The following is a 21,334-nucleotide window of genomic DNA, read 5'->3' as shown; positions in this document are numbered from 1 at the left end:
ATCATATGAATAAAGGTCTTAATAGTGTACTGAACAGTAATATTTATTTAGTTGACAAGCAGAACTATACGAATCCCCACATTGATAACACGAAAGCTTTATTTATTATCCCTTAATATCAGCTTCATCACGCACGCCGCATCCCGCACACAGCAGGGTAGACAGAGGGAATCTAGTGTTAGGACACTCCGTTCCCTTTTAATATCAGGTAGGCTGTAGTTTGATATATTAATTTATGGATTTGAAACTGTATACAAATACATAAAGATATCAAGATCATCCATTGCGTTCTGCAATTGCGCGCAATGCGTTTCTATTAAATAGAATACATAAATACCTATAAAGAATAAATTTCCAATTTCCAATTTTCCAATTTCCTAAAATTTCCTTTACGTAAACTGTAAAGTAAGTATGTAAATAGTTTACATAGTTTTTCCATTTACTTGGGACAAAATCTAAAAATATTACTTTTAATAATTCTCCCGAATGGAAACCGAACTTGCGATCACCCCGTTAACTGTCAGACGCTGTTCCACTACGAAAGGACTACCTGAATTCTTAATTGACGTCTGTTGTCTTTTCTTATTTCTTAAAATTCAAGCTCGTATGATAGTTCTTCAGACCTTTAAACCTATCAAAGCGACAACGCTGCACACGCCTCATACACGAAATCGAGTCGTAGGTATTGGCGGTGAAGTTTAACATTGTTTAGGTTTATTATAGAAAATAGGTAATTGCGTAAAAAAATCTACGTCTAAACTGTTGAAGAATCTTGATAATTTTTTTTAAGTATGGATTTGAAATATTTTACCCTATATTCCTGGTACTGCTTCCGTAAAAGGAGCGCATTCGCTTTCATCCTGTACAAGGTGTCTATTAATTATTTTTTTCAAAAATTTCTCCCTTAATTTAACTACTAATATAATATCGTATCGTTGGCTTCGTCATAGCAGCTCATTCTTTCTAGCTCTTGTTCAATATATGAAATATTTTTACAGGCCTTAGAGGATGGCGCCACTCTTTAGCGATGCAGTTCATTGGTACATGGCAGAAATAACGTCTCGCATTGTCGCCGAATCTGGCATACCCAGTGACAGGTTCCACCTTGGCAAAATTATTCTGCAATGCTTGAAAGATGATCCAGATGCTGTGATGCAGGTTTGATATTAATAATTGTTACCTCGATCTTGGATAATGTTGAAAATTTCGTATTAAAATAAAATTAAGAAAATATTACTTGCTATATATATAAATTTATTTATATAAATTTATTTCTTCGTTTCTTCTTAATTCTACTTTTAACGAACGAATTATAAGAAAAATCATTAAGGGGAATGTTCTCCACTTATAATTAATCAGATAACGCTTTATCCCGCACATAGCAGGGTAGGAAGAGTGAACCTAGAGCTAATACACTCCGTTCTCCACTTTTCGCCGATTTTTTGAGGCATTACGTGTTGAGTGGCGGATTTTATCGGAAAAAAGTAAAGTTTGCGCCAGAACGGTGTCTCCTAAATAAATGATCTTCAAAAACTTAAGCAATTACAATTTTCCAAAAGAAATTGAGGAAGTTATTTCGTAGATTGACGGTGCCACCGGCCAGTCAGACACCAACGCTGCTATGTTGGAGAAAACTGTTAAATGTGCAACATGCTTTAGAAACTATGGCCTAACTAAAGGAGATGTTATGGTCCTAATGGCACCAAGCCATTTAGATCTATCAGTACCTTTCTACGCAGCTCTTTATACTGGAATAGTCATATCTGCTATAGACCAAACGTTAGGAGTCAGTAAGTATTAAAAAGTGTTTGTTTGATTTTTGCCATGGCCGGTCGTGGCACATGGGGCCGAATGTGTGGCTGTTAGCGCGATAGGTTGTAGGTTCAATTCCCCATTCGAGAAAATGAAATATTTTAAGTTTGATTTCTATTTGCTCTTGTGTTGAGTCAAAGCGGGCGTTGAATTCAGCCACTCAACACGCAATGCTTCCAGAATTCGGCGAGAAATTGGGAACGGAATGTTTTAACACTAGGTTCCCTCTGCCTACCTTAATTTTTATGTTCCTTCATATAACCCTCAATAAAAGAATATCTTGGCTTAATGGAAAATATCATCAGCATTTGTATGATGCATATTACTTTAATGAGACCAATTGAGGCGAGGAACTTTATACCAAGAGCGTGCATAGCGTCTGGAAATAAATACTTATATTTATAAGCTGCTGGCCTCGTTCACTATATTATATTTATCTTTTTATTATGAAAGAAATGAAACTTACATTAGATACTTTTTTTTTACTTTAACAAGTACATGATTGGAATTTTGAGGGTGTAACTGTAACGGTTGTAGATTCGATCCCGACTCGGGGAAATTAATTATTATTAATTAATATTTTCATTTTTTTGCTCTGGCACAAAGGCTCGAGGTGATTTCTGCCACTCAATATTCAATGTCTCGAAAAATTCGGCGGAAAGTAAGACACTGAGTGTACTAGATTCCTTCTACCTACCTAAAATAATAATAATAATAAAGACCATATAAATAGCTCTCATACCCTAATTATATCCCTTATATATTTTCTAGAAGAACTTCGTGATACTTTCTCTATATCAGAACCGAAAATAATATTCTGTCAGAGTGGAAAAGCACCAGATGTTCAGATTGCTTTGAACGAAATGCACCTAAATGCCCTCATAGTGACATTTGACAAAGGAGATTATTTGTGCAGTCTTTCAGAATTCATGGAAAAATATGCTGATGATACGACAGTTGATGATTTTAGGTAAAATTTTATATGTGAAACCAATAATATTATAAAGTCAATAGTAAAAGTGACAAGGTGCGTATTGGCTATTTTTTAATATCCATAGCAGGGTATGCAGGAGGAACCTGGGAACCTGACTTTAAGAGACTCCATTACGTTCCCAGGTCTCAATAGACACTTCCGTTAGCCTCTTTCTGCCTTGCGTGTTGAGTGTTGCAATTCAACGCCGATGTTACTAAAGCGAGGGTATACAAATATTAAATATTTAATTTTCTCACAATCTGTCGCGTTTATAGTCGAATGCTTGTCCCTCTACGCCTCAACTGACCTTATTAATAGATATCTTTTAAAATTGACTATCATTCCTGGGTTTGCATAAAATGTATATTTAATTTGTAAAATAATTTTAAAATATTTCGTTTTTATATCTTTTAAATATAATTTATCATCTTAGACCCACAGATTTTGATCCAGAAGAAACAGCATCTTTCCTTATATCAACTAGCGGAACAACAGGCTTACCTAAAGCGGCAGAAGTTACACATAAAAATTTTGCATTATCAGTGCCCATGTTTTGGTAAGAATTTTTTTTCTCCTCTCAACTCCACGAATGGCGGAACTTAACACCGCCCTTTGCTTCCTCACCAGAGCAAAAAAACCCTTGTCAACAAAATTTTTCTTCTCTTAAGTTTCTGTATTTTGTTTTTTGTGCAATAAAGAATATATATATATATATATAAATATTTAATTGCCTAGAGTGGCAATCGAACCCACATCCTTTAATAATCTAAAATTATATTTTTTATATAAAAAATAAATAAATAAATACCACACAAGTAAGTCCTTATAAATGTAATATATACTTAAGGAGGAAATTTTATTTCTAAGTAACTAATAATGTCGACTCACCTTTGCGGTATTCTACCACAGATAAATTGTATTACGTATATGCAATCTTTATTTGTTTATACATATTAATACCTACCAGTGGATATTATTATAGATCTAAAAGGGTTCACTGGCACGGCGTTGAGTTACGCCACTCAACACGAAATGCCTCCAAAATTAGCCGGAAAATGAGGAACGGAATGTCTTAACAAAGGGTTCTCTCTGCACACAGCAGGTTGCTCTATGCGGGAAGCTGATTTAATTCTCTTTATTCAGGGTCCGCTCTACGAAGTTTCCGGTTCCAACGCGTATGGGCTTGATAGGTGCTCCCCTTCAGTGGATTACCGCGGTGCTTAACTTCTTAGCAGCTCCCATGTTCCGATATACGAAACTGCAATCGTCGTTACCGCTGACGCAGGAACATGCTTATTATCTTATAAATACGTATAAGGTAGGTCCATACAAGTTGCAATTTTTTTTAATAGGTATTTTACTTAAAGTGTTTTAAGGTTGCTGTTACTTAAAGATATACCTGATTTAAAAATCTGCTTCACGCTGTATCCCGTACACAACAGGGTATGCAGAGGGATCCTATTGTTAAAACACTCCGTTCCCCACTTACCGCCGAATTCTGGAGACATTGTATGTTGGGTGGTGGAAACCAACGCCGCTCTTGGCTTCGACGCCAGAGCAAAGAATTGAAAATATGAATGTAAATAAATATTTCCTTCTTTTTAGGGGATCGAATGTCGCGTTAAAGTGACACTTGTGCCGCTTTCCCACGAGGGCCTCTATTGCCTTCTATACCTGTCTTCTATCTATACCTGTTTTACAGATCAGAAAAATAGATATATTTTTTGTAGCTTCACGCTATATCCCGCACATAGCAGAGAAGGCAGAGGGAACCTGATAACATAGTGTTAAGATACTTCTTTGCCCATTAAGGCACATTTTTCCCCACTTCCCACCGAAATCTTGAGGCAATGCTTGTTGAACAAGCACAACAGTTACTTCGGCCTCTAAGAATTACTTAGTTATTAATAATTATTAATTTATAGATTATTAATTTGAAGTACTTTTTTTTATTTTCAGCCAACTTTCACAATTTTCAGCCCAACACTTATGACGTCATTGTTAAAAGGATGTGATCAAAATCAATGTGACCTTTCGAGCTTTGAACTAATTTTGCTCGGAGGAAGCGCAGTACCACCAACATTAATAGATGATATTAAGGTAGTGAGAAAAAAACATGTTTCGTCCCCGTATAACTTCTCTTAAATAGTGTTACCAGGTCAATCTCCACTTCAAAGGCCAGGTCGTGGGCGGTGATTACTTACCAAGTTATCAAGTTACCCGTACGCTCGTTTGCCTTGTCTTTTTCCATAAAAAAGACTAGAAGTATTTAATTTAAACATAAAAGTGCGTAACTACTTTACCAAAAGAAGTTATATGATGCTATCGAGTCGCAGGAGCACAATTGTTATAGGTTATATTCCAAGAATTCCATTAATATTTTCATTTCTTCGCTCTGGTAAAAAGGCAAAAGCGCGGCGTTGAATTCCGCCATTCAACAGACCATGTTTTAAAAATTTGGCGGAATGTGTCGAACGGAGTGTCTTAACACCAGGTATCCTCTGCCTACCTTGCTATGTACATGATACACCGTCAAGTAGAAAAAAAAAACTAAATTTCATTGAATACTTACAGAAAGTCAGTTTCAACACTGACGCACTGAATGCTTACGGAATGAGTGAGTTAACTGGCATAGCGCTTCTCGGTGACCCGTCATCGCCGGCCTCTAGCGGAAAACCGCTCGCGTGCCTGCAATACCGCGTAAGTTAATATTTGTGTTATTATTCCGAAAAACCACCAAAATTAACCACTTTTATTATCATATTTAATAACAAAATTGTATGAATAATATAGTATTTTCAGGAAAATGTCAAAATATTTTCATTCAATAAATTAATTAATTACAACATAAAATAAGTACAAGCAAATGTATGACTAATATCACCGCAGATTTTTCAGTGTTGTTAATAATATTTACTTAATACAAAGATTTTTATTTTGGTGTAAAATAGGGATATATTTTTATAATTTTTTTATCTTTACATTATTCTTTTTGAAAAAAAAATAATAATTAGAACTACGATGATAAGCGAGTTGTTATACAGAGTGATTTTGTCAGCACCACTTTAAATGAAACCACCACTCTATAAAAACCTAATACAAATTATCTATTTTTTTCCCAAAAATGAAAAAAAAATTTTTTTTTCATATAAACTAAATAAAAAAAATATCGTTGTAAAATAAAACTGATTAATGACTGACACCAGAGCAAAGAAATGGAAATATAAACGTAAATAAATATGTCACTTCCTCGAGTGGGGATCGAACCTACCTACCTACAAGCCTACCTTATATTATATACTATTTTATTTTACATTATTAACTATCGGTTTATTTTAACAGATAGTAAATATTGACACACAGGAAGATATTGAAGAAGCTAATGTGCCTGGTGAGCTATGGCTCAAAGGGCCCACTATTTTTAAGGTATTTTAGTAAAATTAATAATAATTTTCTTTTAAATTCTGTAATTTCTTGTAATAGACTTCAATAATAACTTACTTTAAATATTAGTTAATTTCTCATTTTGGTAAAGGGTTACTATAAAAACAAAGAAGCAACTGAAGAAGCATTTGCAGAGGATGGATGGTTCAAAACCGGCGATATGTTCTATAGAGATGAAAACTGGAACTTCTATTTTACTGAACGTATAAAGTTGCTATTAAAATATAAAAGCTATCAGGTATACTTTTTTTTACTTTTTAATATTTGCTTATTATAAGCAATATGTGAGGCCAGTCGCCAAACTTACGGCGCGGAATGTCTCAACACTAGCCTCTAGTTCTGCCTAGGCTGCTACATACAAAAAAATTACAATTATAATAGCGCTATAAAAACATTGGAATCCCTTTTAGAAAAACAATAACATATACTAAAAATATTTATTATTTATTTATTTGTTTACGTCTTAAGTAAGATTTTAAACAAAACCTTACATCATTTCCACCCAACGCTGGCGTCAGCCATAGTAAAAGACAAGGAAAACCACAATTGTACTATAATTTTCGCAGTTTTTCATTTAGACACGTTATTACACAATATTATACAATAATTATAATAATAACATAATAATTGACATCAGATATCACCGATAGAACTGGAAAACGTGATACGCCAGCACCCAGGAGTGTTAGATGTGGCAGTGGCAGGTGTACCGGATCCAGAATGCGGGGAGTTACCGGTGGCGTGCGTGGTTGTCAGAGACGATCACACTGTGTCAGCTGAGGAAATTAAAAATTTGGTTAAAGGTTTGCTTCTTTACTGTAGTACTTTTTTTTTGGGAAAATTTTGATTTTATCATATTAGTATAAGGGTCATAATCAGAAAAAGTGACCATTTTGTGTCTTTTCTTGTCCCGCTACTTTGAATGCGTTTTAAAAATACAATTTTAAAGATAGCTTAAATATTTTGCCATTTAAGATAAATTTACTTATTAACTTAAAGATTTTTGTAATATTTTAAATGTATTATGGCTAATAATAGTATTTTTTGTTAGTTGCAAAAATCCTTTCAAAATGCTTCCATACAATTTTTCGTGTCCCATTCACCACTTTACTTTTTAAAAATAGATTTGTTACGAATATTTATGGTTTTATTTGATTTCAGATGTGTTTATATTACTTTACATTATGCATAATATTAAATAGAACTACTTTTATTGATATATTATTTAGTAAATAGTATATATTAGTTAAGTAAATTTGTCCCAAAATATTGTCTTTTTGTTACTCAGGGCTAGTAACGTACAATTAAATTATGAACGCAATTATTTTGAATGATATTTAATATTATTTTTTATTGTGGCACCATAATTCTTAAAGTCAATGCGGTCGTAACTACAACCAGTAGTGTTCTCGCAGCAGTTGAGGGGTTCAAATGTTTTAGAGGGAATGCGTGAAATTACATCTCAGGGTTATAAACGGCTTTTATTTTGGTAAGTATTCTATAATTTCGTTTTCTTGTTTATGTTATTTGCGTCTTTTTACAAAATCTCAAAAAAGAACTTCAGTGCTTGCACATGCAACACGTGGCTTATGAGCAAATATTTAAAAAGGTTAGAATTTCTCAGATTTTATTCTCAATTTTGTTATATTTCGTTACGTAACGGAACTGAGAAAATATGAAGCCTAGTTCATAATTACGTTACCATAGGAAGATTATGTATATAAAAAAAAATGCTGGCATATGAAAAAAATAATTAGTGACTTTTGATAACGTGAAGTAACCAAAAATAATGATTTTTAAGTTTTTTGTCTGTTTGCTTGTTTGTTTAATGTGTTTGTGCACGCTTATCTCAGAACGGCTTAACCGATTTAGTTAAAAACATTTTTTTATTCTTCCTGAAATTAGTTGTGATTTTGTAATTTTTTTTTTCTCTGGAGATAGTGCATTAATAAATATGTAGCTCAAGCGGGTGAGGCTTTTATTTAAAAACAAATAGGTTCTGTACTAGACAATATACATGAAATATTATTAAATACCTATTGATAACTATTTTTTATTTTCAGTAAGCGTCATGGCTCCTATGTCAAATGCTGATAGACAAAAAAGATATAGAGAACGTCTTAAACAGACCAATCCTATTAATGAAGATATGCGAAATAAACACTTACAAAGAATTCAACTTAATTCCCGTGATAACGACTCAAATTTTGATATATTTTAAAGTGGGTTTAATTTTATCATTAACTTTGTGATTTCTAACTAGAAATATAAGTTTACTACGTTACGAACTAGCGTTATTATATAGTTAATATTGTCACTTTGTTATGTTTTCTTACATTTATAATCTATTAATTCAACGATTGAATTTTTAAAATTTTAATTTGTGTCTCATTAAATAAAAAAAACCAATAGTTTTATTCATATAATATTCTTATTTTGTTGTGTATAATGCCTTATAACATCAGTTTCGTAACAAACATTATCAGTATTGTTACTTATCAGTTACGTTACGAATTCGAAAATGTCCACTTTTCTGATTATGACCCATAAATCAATGTAAATGTTAATCATTTAATAAAAACGTCTCCTCGCTTCGTGAGTGTTCTGAAGAACTGTTCGACCTGTTACCTGCCGCCGAATTTTCGAACCGCACAGTACGTCACAAACTTAAATACCATCCACTCCACCTGGATACGTGGCACTCTACTACTGTGCGGTTTCGTAGAAATTTCCTTCCACGCGCCACCGAACTGTGGAATGGCCTACCCGCGGCAGTGTTTCCAGGTCGGTACGATATGGGTACCTTCAAAAAGCGCGTCTATCTCCACCTTAAAGGCCGGCAACGCACCTGTAGCTCCTCCGGTGCTGCACGGGGTCGTGGGCGGCGGTGATCATCATCAGGTGACCCGAACGCTCGTTTGCCTTGTCCTTTTTTCCATAAAAAAAAAAAAAAAAATATTCCGAAATATTATAACTTTGAGTATTTTTTTTATCTTAACGCTGTATTCCGCATAATATAGCAGGGTAGGCAGTCCGAACCTAGTGTTAAGACACTCTTTCCCTCTTTCCGCCGAATTTTAAGCATTACGTGTTAATTAGCGTAACTCTTGGTAACAAAGCGAAGAAATGAAAATATTGATAAATAATAATTCATTCCCCTGAGAGGGAATCGAACCGCAAACGTCGCGTTACAGTCACAAAATTTTGCCCCTGCGCCGTCATGGCCTTCAGTATTATTTTAACAAAAAATATATTTTAGAAAAGTATTATTAATTTGAATATTAATTTTATAGAATCGCTGTCGGATTCTAAACAACTTCGAGGCGGCGTGATTTTCCTAGACAGCATACCGATGACGGCAACCACCAAGGTCCATAGAAGAAAGTTAAAAGAACTTGTTCTGGAAATGGAAAAACTCTAAGATGAAAATATAAAATCACAACTTAGATACATAATTATAAAATTAAAACCAATTAAAAAGAATTGAAACTCCCCCACCACAACTATGAAATAGCGAAAAACCGCCTTGAAAGACAAGGCAAAAAAATTAAAATCTTCGATCGATCTTATTTTTAATATTATTGCTCTCTAAAAGTAAAATTTCATATTGTCGTAGTGCCTTAATAGTCTATTGCAGAGAAGCGGAAAAATATTTACTTTTTAGTACTTAGTATAAAAATATTAAATTATATGATGAATAAAAAAATTAGAAAGTACATTTAAATTATAATTTTAAGCACGTGCAAGATATTGTAAAATTGTGATAAAATCAAATCAGCTTCACGCTGTATCCCGCGCACAGCAGGGTAGGCAGAGGGAACCTAGTGTTGAGACACCCCGTTCCCCACTTTCTGCCATATTCTGAACGCATTGCGTGTTGAATGGCAGAACTTAACGCCGCGCTTTACGTCGCCACTAGAACGAAGAAATGGAAATATGAACGTAAATAAATATTTCACTTCCTCGAGTGGGGATCGAACGCACAACCGTCGTGTTACAGTCACACCCTTGTGCCGCTGCGCCATGACAGCCTCTAAAATAAAAGTATGTAAGTATTATATATATATATATATATATATATATATATCTCTTTATATATATCTTAGAGGAATGTACGTTCACTATCTAAGTTAATATAATATTAATGATAATACAGTAGTCCTAGTAACAGTGAAATGCCACATTATTTTAATCTTACAGCTAATAAGGCATGACACTTAAATTTTTGGCTGACATGTTTGGTATGTTTGATTATAAGAAATTGACATTTCTTTTTTCAGCTTTGAAAGAATTGTGTCAAATTTAATTATCAAATAAAATATATTATAATTATGCAGTAGTTTTATTTTAAAATAATGTTTTTACATTAAACATTTCAATGGTCCCAAAGTAAACTATCGAAAGAGAAAAATTGCAAGTTTCTTTTATTGCTGTTTTGAACTACTAACAAGAATAGTTTTCGGCGTTTTTGACATTTTTCTTTTAAATTTTGGAAAAAAATCATTTAATCTACACTTCCAAGTATTTTAAAAGAGCGATAAAAATATTTGTGATTTTTCGCTTTCGATTGCACTTAGATAGCATTAAAATGTCTTTAAGAAGCCATAGTGATGCTGTAGGACAGCGTCTGACAAATAATTTAATTTGTAGATTCGATTCCTCTTCGGGGGGATGAACTATTTTCATTTCCTAGTTCCCAAAACAAACACTACTTAACACGCAGTTTCTCGAATTTTGCATATCGAGCGGAAAACAGAGAATAGAGGCACTTTAAACCTTTACAAATGTTCAAGTTACAACATATTATTTATTATAAGTTATTGTATTATGTATTTTTTTTCTTTTATCTTCTAGGTATGAAGTGTTAAGAAGAATACAATTATACTTGTAACAATTTACAACTTTGTAAATTTCCTTTACCATATATTTTACAACACTAATTTCGTATTATTATAACAATTATAAACACGTAAACACTTAAACACTTTAGGGCAGGAAAAAGGAAAACAAAATAAACATACTTTTCTGACTTACAATAGAAGATGTTATTTCCTTAAAAGATGCCCTTATATGGTCGTATTGTTGGATTTGTACTTTTAAATTACAAGTATAGGAATTTTATATTAAAGTCAAGATTAGATCTAGATAATCAGTAATTTTGCATTTAATGACGCACTCTTTGGAAACAAAGAAAAATTAAATAAAAATAGTTATCAAAAAAAACATGACTGCATAAGGCGAAAACGAAAAAACAAACCCATTAGTTTCGCTGAATTTTTGAAGCATTGCGTGCCATGTGACGGAACTGAACGCCGCGATTTCCCTTGTTACGAGAGCGAAAAAATGAAAATAAGAACAGAAATAAATTCAAATTCAACATTCAAAATATTCTTTATTCAAATAAACTATGAAAGCACTTTTGAATTGTCGAATGTACATGTCAACAAAAATCTACCACCGGTTCGGAAGGCAGTTCTGTTAAAAAAGAATAGAAAATAAAATAATAGCTTATTCCCCCGAATGGGAATCGAACCCACGATTGTCATTGTCACACACTTGTGCTGCGACCACGACAACCTCAATTCTGCCTTTTACCAAATGACAATGACAACGAGGAACGAAAACATTATAAAAACAATATTTTCCCTGAAATCTATATTACTTTATAATATATGATTCACTTATATTACTCATTAGTTAACTATGTTCATTCTAAAATTCATAAAATAAAAACATGTTTATTTGCATATAACTGCAGTTATGAATGATATTTAGAATTTTGATCCACCAATTATTTATTTATTTACAAAATATGGGATTTTACTAAAACATGAAAATTACATATATATCGTAATTTATAATGTAATTAAGTTTAAATATTTATTTTCCTTCCTTTACAGCGAAAACTCGAAGCTCTTATATTACAGGGCTAGCTGCAAGAGAAAAACAAACGTGTTTCCTCTCTAAGCGAATGCGGACGTGTGTTTTTTTTAAAGCAGAATTTATATTCTTGTTTAAATAAATAATAATTCTTCTCCAATTCTTAATTAAATATTTGATAGTTGGTGATTTAAACAAATATTCTCGATATGGATTCGGATTCTAATGTTCACCTCGGCCATTTGATGTTTGACAGTATGAAAAAACACAAAAATGTGATATGTCAGGTAAGTTTTATTACATCATATTTATTACTAGCGGCCCCGCCGCGGCTTCGCCCGCTTGAACTAGATGTTTATTCATTTAATAAACAGAATTGACAGTCAAATGTGCAAATGGGCTTACCTAAATCAATAATTTAACATTTATAAATTCTTAAATTTCTAATATTCTTTGTAAAATAACTGTAATGATTGCATATTACAAAAATCGAATCGAACAATCCAATATCGAAATCGATCCAAAATAATTAATCGGATATCGAATCGAAAATATTTAATTAGAACTCTCTCATTGTTTTGAAAGTTGGTTAAAAATACAGATTTATTATAAGTATAGATATAGATTGCTATATATTTGCAGGCAAATTTATGCCTTGAGTTCATTCAAATGACTATAACTTTTTTTTATTGAACCGATTTTGATGAAACTTTAAATGTTAAGGTAGGTTATAACAAAGAAATTGGTGAAAGTCTCACGTAAAACTTTCAGTGATTAGCGTGACCATACAGACAGACAGATAGACAAAAAATAAAAAAAATATTTTTGATTTCTATTATTCTTTTTAAGTTTCTATCCATTTCGGTCAAAAATACTAAATGTACAGACAAGATATTTTTACTGTTTTATTATATATAGAGATAAATGTCATTACCAATTAGTACTAACTTGGTAAATATTTGATTTGATGACGGTATAAATGGAATATTTTTTTATAGTGCATACAATTCTTTAAACTTAAATTATGTATCTGAATGTAGTAATGTATTTTTTTTCTTGTATGGCTACTTTCGCAGAGTGACTTAACATTAGGTTCCCTCTACCCTAGACATAGGTAACCTAAAACTCTCCGCCGAATTTTGTAGGAATTGCGTGTACAATATACAGTGACTCGCTTCCATAGCGACAAAATTAAAATATAAATTATTTAATTATTTAAATCATTATCTCCTCTGAAAATCAAACTCACACTTATCGCTTTTACCGTCGCACATTTGCGCCCCTGCGTTACATTCCTCAATAGCTTTATATTTTTTTGAAAAATTGCATTTTAATCTTTAAAAAAAATCATTGAATTAACATTAAGTAGATAAATCTTTGATAATCTTCTACGTATATATAATAAATTAAATATAAAAGCTATTATTCTATGTATATGATAAGATTGTTATCTTAATCAGTTTATCAATTGTTTATTGTTAAAAATAAATGCAGGTTGTTAATCTTATGTACAATATGTCCTATATGACATTACGAGGTCAGAGAATGCAGAAAATTAATTATTAGGTCCTCATTGGTGCATGTCTCCTGCACATAGCAAGGTAAGTGGAGGGAACCTGGGAACTTAATGTTAAAACACTCCGTTCCCACTAAGACACTTCCGTTCCCGCTTTCCGCCGAATATTGGAAGCATTGCCCTCTTTACCAGAGCGAGGAAATATTTGATTTACCCGAGTGGGAATCGAACCCATAACCTGTGATGTTTACAGTCGCACACTTGTCCCTGCCCCTGAATAAATATTTTTACATGTTTGTATATAAAAAGTAAATTAATTTCTTTTATTTCAGATAGACGCAGCAACTGGGGAAGAGGAGAGTTATACCTCAATGCTGTCAAGATGTATACGCCTTGCCAAAGCGTTGAGAGCCTTTGGCCTGAAGCCAGGCGATGTCCTCGCCTTCGGTGGAAAAAATCACATAGACATTCACATTCCGTTCTACGCAGCCCTCTTTAACGGCCTACCCATTGTTGGGGTCGATCCGTTTTTCAAATATGGTAGGTAATTACTTCAAATATCAAACCTCAAAAAATTCTACTTCACGGTGTATCCCGCATATTGCTATATGCGGGTTAGCAGAGGAAACATAGTGTTCGGACACTACGTTGTCCATTTTCCGCCGAATTTTCGAGAGATTATTGGGAACGGAGTAGTCTTAAGTGTAAGTTAGTTAGTCTAAGTTTTAGTCTCGTAGGTTTACAGGTTATTTCTATTGCAAATAACATTATTTGTTTATTATTTTCTCTGTGTTAAATACCTATATAATAAAGTTTTAAAAAATCCATTTTATAATTTTTAGATGAAGTGAAGACCCTACTAAATCTAACAAAACCCAAAATAGCGTTCTGCCAAGGCGAATCCTATGACATCTACAAACGTGCATCCGACAACCTCGGTTTGAACATGAAGATTGTCACCTTCGATAAAGGATACCCGTGTACCTTCACAGAGTTCATGGATACATACGCTACCAATGAAAGGGAAGATGATTTTAAGTAAGTGCTGAAACAGTTCCAGGCGCTTGAGATTTCTTTTTAGTAAGAGATTGATACAGGGAACCTTAAGAAGGAAGGATACGGAAGGGTCCGTACTCCACTTTCCACCAAGTTCTGAAGGCGTTGCGTGTTGAGTGGCGAAGTTGCCACGCTTTGCCTCTCGACTAGAGCGAAGAAAATATAAAGTTGAATAAATTTATTTCCACGAGTGGGAATCGAACCCACAACCAGCCGCGTCTACAGTCACTTGTCTCACGACTGGCCTCAAACTAAATTGTTGCTCATTAAAAAAACCTTACTGGCCTCATAACATACTAATGTGGAACAGAAAAATTGAAAGTCATTCTGATGCTGCAGTTTTAATAGATCTGACTTAATAGTAACGTAGTAGGAAATTACATTTATTTATATTAGGTATAGACTTAATATAAATAAATGTAATATACTTACTTTTCATCATGACGCAATGCCTCCAGAATTATATGGAAAATGAAGAACAGAGTGTCTTAACACTGGACTCTACTTACTCTCCTACATGCGGTATATAGCGTAAAGCAGAAAAATAACTGGTGAAATAATTAATGTAATTTTTTTTTTTTAATAGAGTACAAGAAATCGATATAGATAAAATATATGCATTTTTGGTCTGCACGAGCGGTACCACTGGTAAAGTTAAAATCGCTGCCTTCAATCACAAGCCGTTCATATTTAAAATAACGAAGCTTTTACAACAATACAAGTATGATAAACAGTAAGTAAACGTTAATAATTTTATTGACTTCTAGACTTCTAGATTTTAAACTATATATTTGTTTAAAAAAAAAAAAAAAAAGTCCCGCTGGGTTTCTTGCGCCTGTTCTTCTCAGGTACAGGCACTAACTTTTGTGAACTGGTGGTAATTTATTTGACGTTCAAAAAATAAAGCTTGTAACTTTTTATTTTGAAGACAAATATTTGAATTTGAATTTAACAATTTAAGATAGTTTTGCTACCAGATATTTCTATTATAATATCATATTTTCATTATGTCATACCAAATATTATTTTATGCTTATATTTCCACATATAGATTCAAATTCCGCCGTATTTTCACGGCATTGTGAATATATATAGAGTGGCGGAACTCTACGCCGTGTTTTGCCTCGTTACCTACTAATAATATTGAATATTTAATGTCCCTGAATGGGAATCAAACTCACAACCATCGCACGCTTGTGCTCTTGCGCTACATTTACATAGGTCAAAGGTTAGGTTAGTGTTCTCAAATTAGATTAATAACTTCCTCTGGAATAATTATGATTACTACGTATTTCCATTCTATAATTGGATGTGGTATTTTTTTAAGTGGTTACGGAAAACCAAAATGCAGGTTTTATGGTTTTCCTTAAACTCCAACCACAAAATAATAGATAATTAGCACTAGAAAAATGCTCAATTGGTGCAACAATGGCGTAATTGTATGAAGAAAAAATCTAAAAAAAAGTTAAATTTACGTATTTTTTCATTTAATTGGCTTTTGCTGTTTTTTAAAAAAAATGGAAATATATCATTGTTGGACCAAATGGGACCATATATATTATTTTAAAAACTCATTGTAATCAAATATTTTTTTTTGTAGACCTGGAAAAAGAATATTGAATTTATCTCCAGTAAATTGGATATCCAATTACTTTTTGTCTGTTGGTGGTCCGCTAATAGGAGATACTAAAGTACAGACTTCTATACCCGACAGCTACGATCATATTATCGATATTATTAACAAATATAAGGTAAATAAATCATACATTCTTATATATAACAAATATTCTAATTTATCATAATTTCTTTTAAGCGTTTTTTCCAGCTTCACGATTTATCTGTAGCAGGGTAGGCAGAGGGTGTAAGAGTGCTAAGACACTCCGCTTTTAAGCGTTCATTTTCGCAAACGTATGAATAACTTGACCTGGTGCAAAGAAATAGTGTTACGGAAACCACAAACATCATTATTTTTCCCAATTTTTTTTTCTATACAAAGTAATGAAGTGTAACGAACTCATACACCTTTACTATACTAAGTATAATAGCGACTCAAAACGTGACAGGTGATGGGTTCAATTCCCGCTCGAGGAAATGAAATATTTATTTTTCCACTACTCAACACGCAATACCTCCAGAATTCGACGGAAAGTGGGAAACGGTTATTTACCCTACATGTCTTCCAATGTATAATAATTAAAATAATCTTCATTTTTATTGCAGCCAGTGCAAGGATTGTTCGGACCTACATTTGTAGCATATATGATGAGCAAAAAGGATAAAGTAGATCTTACGTGCTTCAAAAACATCAGCATAGCTGGTTCAAAAATATATCCTGGAGTAATGGAAGAATTAAAGGTAAGCTTAGAAATTAGTTTATTCTTTAAATAGGTATTATATGAAAATTAAAAATATATTTATAGGCCATCTGAGGAAGTCAAGGGAACTTCAATTCTCGCTTGATAACAAGAGAAAGCACGGCATATGCATGGGGAAAGGAATGACGTAACACTAGGTTTTCTCTGCCTTCTGCCCTTCAGCGAGGTATAGCGTAAATTTAAAAAAAACGTTATTTAATAGATAATTATTACTTAGTTTTACCAGAGCTGAAATCGAACCCACGAACACCGGTTCACAGTCAGAAACTACACTTCGAAGGCATTTTATAACTGCTATCTTAATAAAAAATATACAATCTCCTCTATAATAAAAGTTTTACAACTTAATCTACAGAAAAATGTAAATAAATCCAAATTCTTAAACAATAATGTTATCTTTATTTACTCTTATAATTATCTATTATCTTGAAAGCTACTTGAAATGGTGAAGTATTTCTATAATATTAATTGTAGTAATTTTTTATTTAATAATGTCAAGAGTTAGTCAATTGGAATCAATTCAATTTAATATTTATAAAATTTATTATAGTTCTGTTTTTTTGTTAGTTTATTATTTTTATGAACTTTTCAATAATAAACTTAATATATTGTTTATTTTTTCGTTTTGTTTATTCTTGAATTTATTTGATTTAAATTAAATGAAAAAAAAGGAATACTTGTTACGTAATATTACATAATATTAATAAATATTATGCAATCAAATTCAATTCTGAATAACTTGTTCCTTATATCGATTATAATATTAATAAAAAATTACCAACCTTTCCAAAAATGTACCCAGATGAATTTAGGTAGTTAAATATCCATTTTTTATATTTTGTTTTACCTCTTTTCGTCCCTGGCTTTAATCTCAGCTATTGCCTGGATCTGCCTTCATACTCAACTTACTCCACTTAGCTTGGTCTTTAACATCCTCGCTGGTCTTTTCAGTGTTCTAGTGTATGTTATTAAATGTAATTTTGTAAATTTTAGAAAATGATGGCGAAAGACGCTACTGCAATGGAAGCCTATGGACAAACTGAGATGATTGGATCAGTATTAACTCCTAATCCTGAAGGGCCGACCGGGACCTGTGGGAGACCTCTATCTCTTTACGCTATTAAGGTACAAAGGCATTTTTTTCCAGTTCCACTCCATATCCTGCATGTAGTAGGGTAAGGAGAGGAAACCTAGTGCTAAGGCATTCCGCTCCACTCATTCGATGGAAATTTGGCGCTCGAGGTAAACCTCGACACCAGAGCGAAGAAATGAAAATATAAAATATTTAATTTCCTCAAACGTTTACAGTACCAAACTGGTACCCCTACGCCCTCATACAATTTTTCGTTTATTTACATGTTTTCGAAAAATCCACATTAAAATATAAATATGATTTTTTTACTTAATATAAAACTACGTTACTACTGTTCCACGATGCAGTTATAATTTTCTTGCGGTTAAATACAAAGTAAGGAAAAAATTAAAACTAAATATAATAACAATAAAGATAATATCAGTTATAATTCAATTAATTCAACAATACATTTACCTGTATAAAATAAATTGAATTTATCAATTATTTCAGTAATAATAGAAATCAATATCGTTAATTATTAACCGAGAATGTAATAGATGGACACTAGTTAATTTTACTTAATTAGTTTGCATATAATAATTTAATTATCAATATATGTTATATTTTATTTAATATGGAAATTTAATTGAATGTGTTAATATTTTTTATAACTAGGCAATCTAAAGTAAATTTCTTTTATTTTAGCTGGTTGATCCTCACACAGGCGAAGAAGTGACAGAACCGTACGTCAATGCCGAATTATGGGCGAAAGGACCGAGATTCACGGTAATATTGACGTTTGATTAAAAATCCTTTTTTTTAGCTTCACGCTATATCCCGCACACAGCAGGGTAGGGAAATCAGTGTTAAGACACTCCGTTCCCCATAATCCGCAAAATTCTAGAGACATTGTTTGTTGAGTTGCGGAATTCAACGCTTGTGCCCCTGTGCCACGATTATCTTCATTATTTAATTGATTTAACTCTTATTTACTCTTTTTTTTTACTTATTTACTCTTATTTTTTTATTTTCACGTATTTTTAATAATATCATATATACATATATTTTTAGGAATATTACAATGATCCAGAAGAGACAGCCAGAGCATTCACTGAAGACGGTTTCTTCAAAACGGGAGACTTATTATACAAGGATGAAAATGATAATTACTTTTATGTAGATCGCCTGAAAGCACTCATAAAGTATAGAAATTCACATGTAAGTATTACATTAAAATATATTTTTCAAGGGGTTTTTTCAGCTTCATCGCTGTATCCATAGCAGGGTAGACAAAGGAAATCTGGGAACTCTGTGTTAACACACTCTGTTTCTATTATGATGAAACTCAACGCCGCACTTTGTCTCAACACCAGAACGAAGAAAAGAAAATATTAAATATTTCATTCCCTCGAGCGGGAATGCCCCCCCCAAAAAAAAATGTCTTGATTTTAGGGGTTACTTAAACCTGTAAAATTTTATAAAACCATATAAAGATATAACTGGTGTTCAATAGCGCGAAATAGACCAGAATGGAAGAAGTGGAGAGAGGCCTTTGCCCCAACAATGGGATAGTTCAGGCTAGGGAAAAAAAATGTAAGATATCTTGAAGACATCAAAGACTTAAAAGTTGTGCACATTTCCTCACATTTTAAATATTGCATATCATTTTTTTCCTGTATCTATATCTATATGCTTTATTTAATAAATGACGACCTGAAGAGTTTAGAAATTCTTTTGTCCCGCGGTCCATTTCTTGGAAATCGTCCAACCTTGGCGCGTACGATGGTGCGGGTTCAAATCCCACTACGTTGAAATAATTAAACTTCTTTTTATTTAAAAATTTAAATACTTATTTACTTTTAACAATAATTTATAGGTAATACCAATGGAATTAGAAGAAGTAATCAGCAAATATCCGGGTGTAAAGCATGTATGTGTCATCGGTGTAAGCGATCCTTTGGATGGTGAACGACCTCTGGCGTGCATTGTGACAGAGAGCGGACATACAGTCAATGCACAGGATATTAAAGATTTAATAGCAAGTATGTATTCATTATATTTAGGTTCCCGCTGTATCCCGTACATAGTAAGTCAGGCAGAGTAAGTGTTAAGACACTCCCGTTTTCACTTTCCGTCGAATTATGGAGGCATTGTGTAAGGGAATTCAACGCTTTGCCTCGTTATCAGAGCAAAGAAATGAAAATATTAAATATTTCATTAGCCAGGGTGGGAATCGAACTCACAATCGTCACGTTTATCTCGATGTGCTTACAAAAAAAATGTCACAAATAATATTACAGTTCGTTTATATTATTATTGTTAATTTTTACCTTACATCTTTCTAAGTAAATATAAAAGTAATAAATTTATTTATATATCTATTATAAGAATTCAGGTTTTAATAAAATAAAAATAACAATATCAGATAAACTATCGAAGAACAAGCAACTACGAGGAGGTGTCATTTTCCTTGAGAATCTACCATTCACATCATCACAGAAAGTAGCAAGAAATAAGTTGCAGGAAATGGTCCAGAACATGCGAGAGCAGAAATGTTTTTAATAATTAATAATGAGATAGTGATTATTTTTTTTAATGTTGCCAGTAATAATATTTATAGATAATATTATAGATTTATAGATATATTAGTGTAGCTGTATATTTAATCTGTTATATTTTGTAATACAACAATAATATTTATTTTATCTTAGCTAGTTGTCAGTATTTCACACATTCAGAAATCTATTTTTTTATTTTATAAGTACCAGTAAGACTTAAAAATTACGATAATATTTTAATGCCGTAATTTTTTTATATTAATTATTACATGAAAAGTGTATTTATTTATAAATATGGTCTGTACAGGCCAGTCGTAGCACAGAGGCATTAAGGTTGTGGTTTCGATTTTCACTAGAGATTCGATTCGTTAATTTTCTACATCATAATAAAAGAAGTTCAATAATTATTTAAATTACGTTTAATTGATTATATGTAATACTGAAAACCTATATTAAAAATAAATATACTTACATAATTTCCTTTAAATAAAATAAATTACGACAAAATTTGAGAATTTTTTTACATTATTTTATAAAACGCCCTTAAAGATTTCAATTTAATTTTGATAGCCTTCACCTACTATATTAAATACCGCGATAACAATACCATTCTGAATTTTCTTAAAAATAAATATGAACCTAAAT

General features: G+C 32.3%; 2 protein-coding genes across 3 annotated transcripts; both read left to right on the top strand.

Annotated features, from left to right (window-relative positions):
- Positions 1–72: 72 nt before the first annotated feature.
- LOC146540558 (luciferin 4-monooxygenase-like) lies at positions 73–10,565 on the top strand. 2 transcript variants are annotated; one of them, XM_085200785.1, is made up of 12 exons: positions 73–208; positions 999–1,158; positions 1,583–1,790; positions 2,584–2,782; positions 3,219–3,341; positions 3,929–4,103; positions 4,745–4,885; positions 5,360–5,485; positions 6,128–6,211; positions 6,321–6,467; positions 6,867–7,032; positions 9,523–10,565. In XM_085200785.1, exons 2-12 carry the CDS (start codon positions 1,009–1,011, stop codon positions 9,648–9,650), a joined length of 1,647 nt encoding a protein of 548 aa, XP_085056911.1. In that variant the 5' UTR covers positions 73–208; positions 999–1,008; the 3' UTR covers positions 9,651–10,565. The 2 variants fall into 2 exon arrangements, with proteins under 2 accessions (XP_085056911.1, XP_085056919.1); XM_085200793.1 differs by lacking the exon at positions 9,523–10,565 and having other exon boundaries at positions 6,880–7,019.
- Positions 10,566–12,169: 1,604 nt separating this feature from the next.
- On the top strand, positions 12,170–21,102 carry LOC146540557 (luciferin 4-monooxygenase-like). The gene is made up of 11 exons (XM_085200481.1): positions 12,170–12,396; positions 13,958–14,165; positions 14,468–14,663; positions 15,268–15,414; positions 16,282–16,432; positions 16,902–17,036; positions 18,050–18,181; positions 18,837–18,917; positions 19,203–19,349; positions 20,008–20,173; positions 20,557–21,102. The coding sequence occupies exons 1-11, from the start codon at positions 12,319–12,321 to the stop codon at positions 20,691–20,693; spliced, it is 1,578 nt and encodes a 525-aa protein (XP_085056607.1). The 5' UTR covers positions 12,170–12,318; the 3' UTR covers positions 20,694–21,102.
- Positions 21,103–21,334: the final 232 nt, after the last annotated feature.

Source organism: Heliconius melpomene, chromosome 2 (genome assembly GCF_056956725.1).
Source record: "Heliconius melpomene rosina isolate 202511_hmr_F chromosome 2, ASM5695672v1, whole genome shotgun sequence".
Classification (NCBI taxonomy): Eukaryota; Metazoa; Arthropoda; class Insecta; order Lepidoptera; family Nymphalidae; genus Heliconius; species Heliconius melpomene.
This window is presented reverse-complemented; position numbering and strand designations above follow the sequence as displayed.

What these genes read in the sequence shown, in the direction of transcription:
- LOC146540558 (XM_085200785.1), top strand. Translation starts at nt 1,009, where the DNA reads ATGGCGCCACTCTTTAGCGATGCAGTTCATTGGTACATGGCAGAAATA. An exon ending in TCGCGTGCCTGCAATACCGC is followed by an intron (nt 5,486 to 6,127) that starts GTAAGTTAATAT and finishes TTATTTTAACAG; the next exon opens with ATAGTAAATATTGACACACA. An exon ending in AATTAAAAATTTGGTTAAAG is followed by an intron (nt 7,033 to 9,522) that starts GTTTGCTTCTTT and finishes TTAATTTTATAG; the next exon opens with AATCGCTGTCGGATTCTAAA.
- LOC146540557 (XM_085200481.1), top strand. Translation starts at nt 12,319, where the DNA reads ATGGATTCGGATTCTAATGTTCACCTCGGCCATTTGATGTTTGACAGT. An exon ending in CGATCCGTTTTTCAAATATG is followed by an intron (nt 14,166 to 14,467) that starts GTAGGTAATTAC and finishes TATAATTTTTAG; the next exon opens with ATGAAGTGAAGACCCTACTA. An exon ending in ATATTATTAACAAATATAAG is followed by an intron (nt 16,433 to 16,901) that starts GTAAATAAATCA and finishes TTTTTATTGCAG; the next exon opens with CCAGTGCAAGGATTGTTCGG.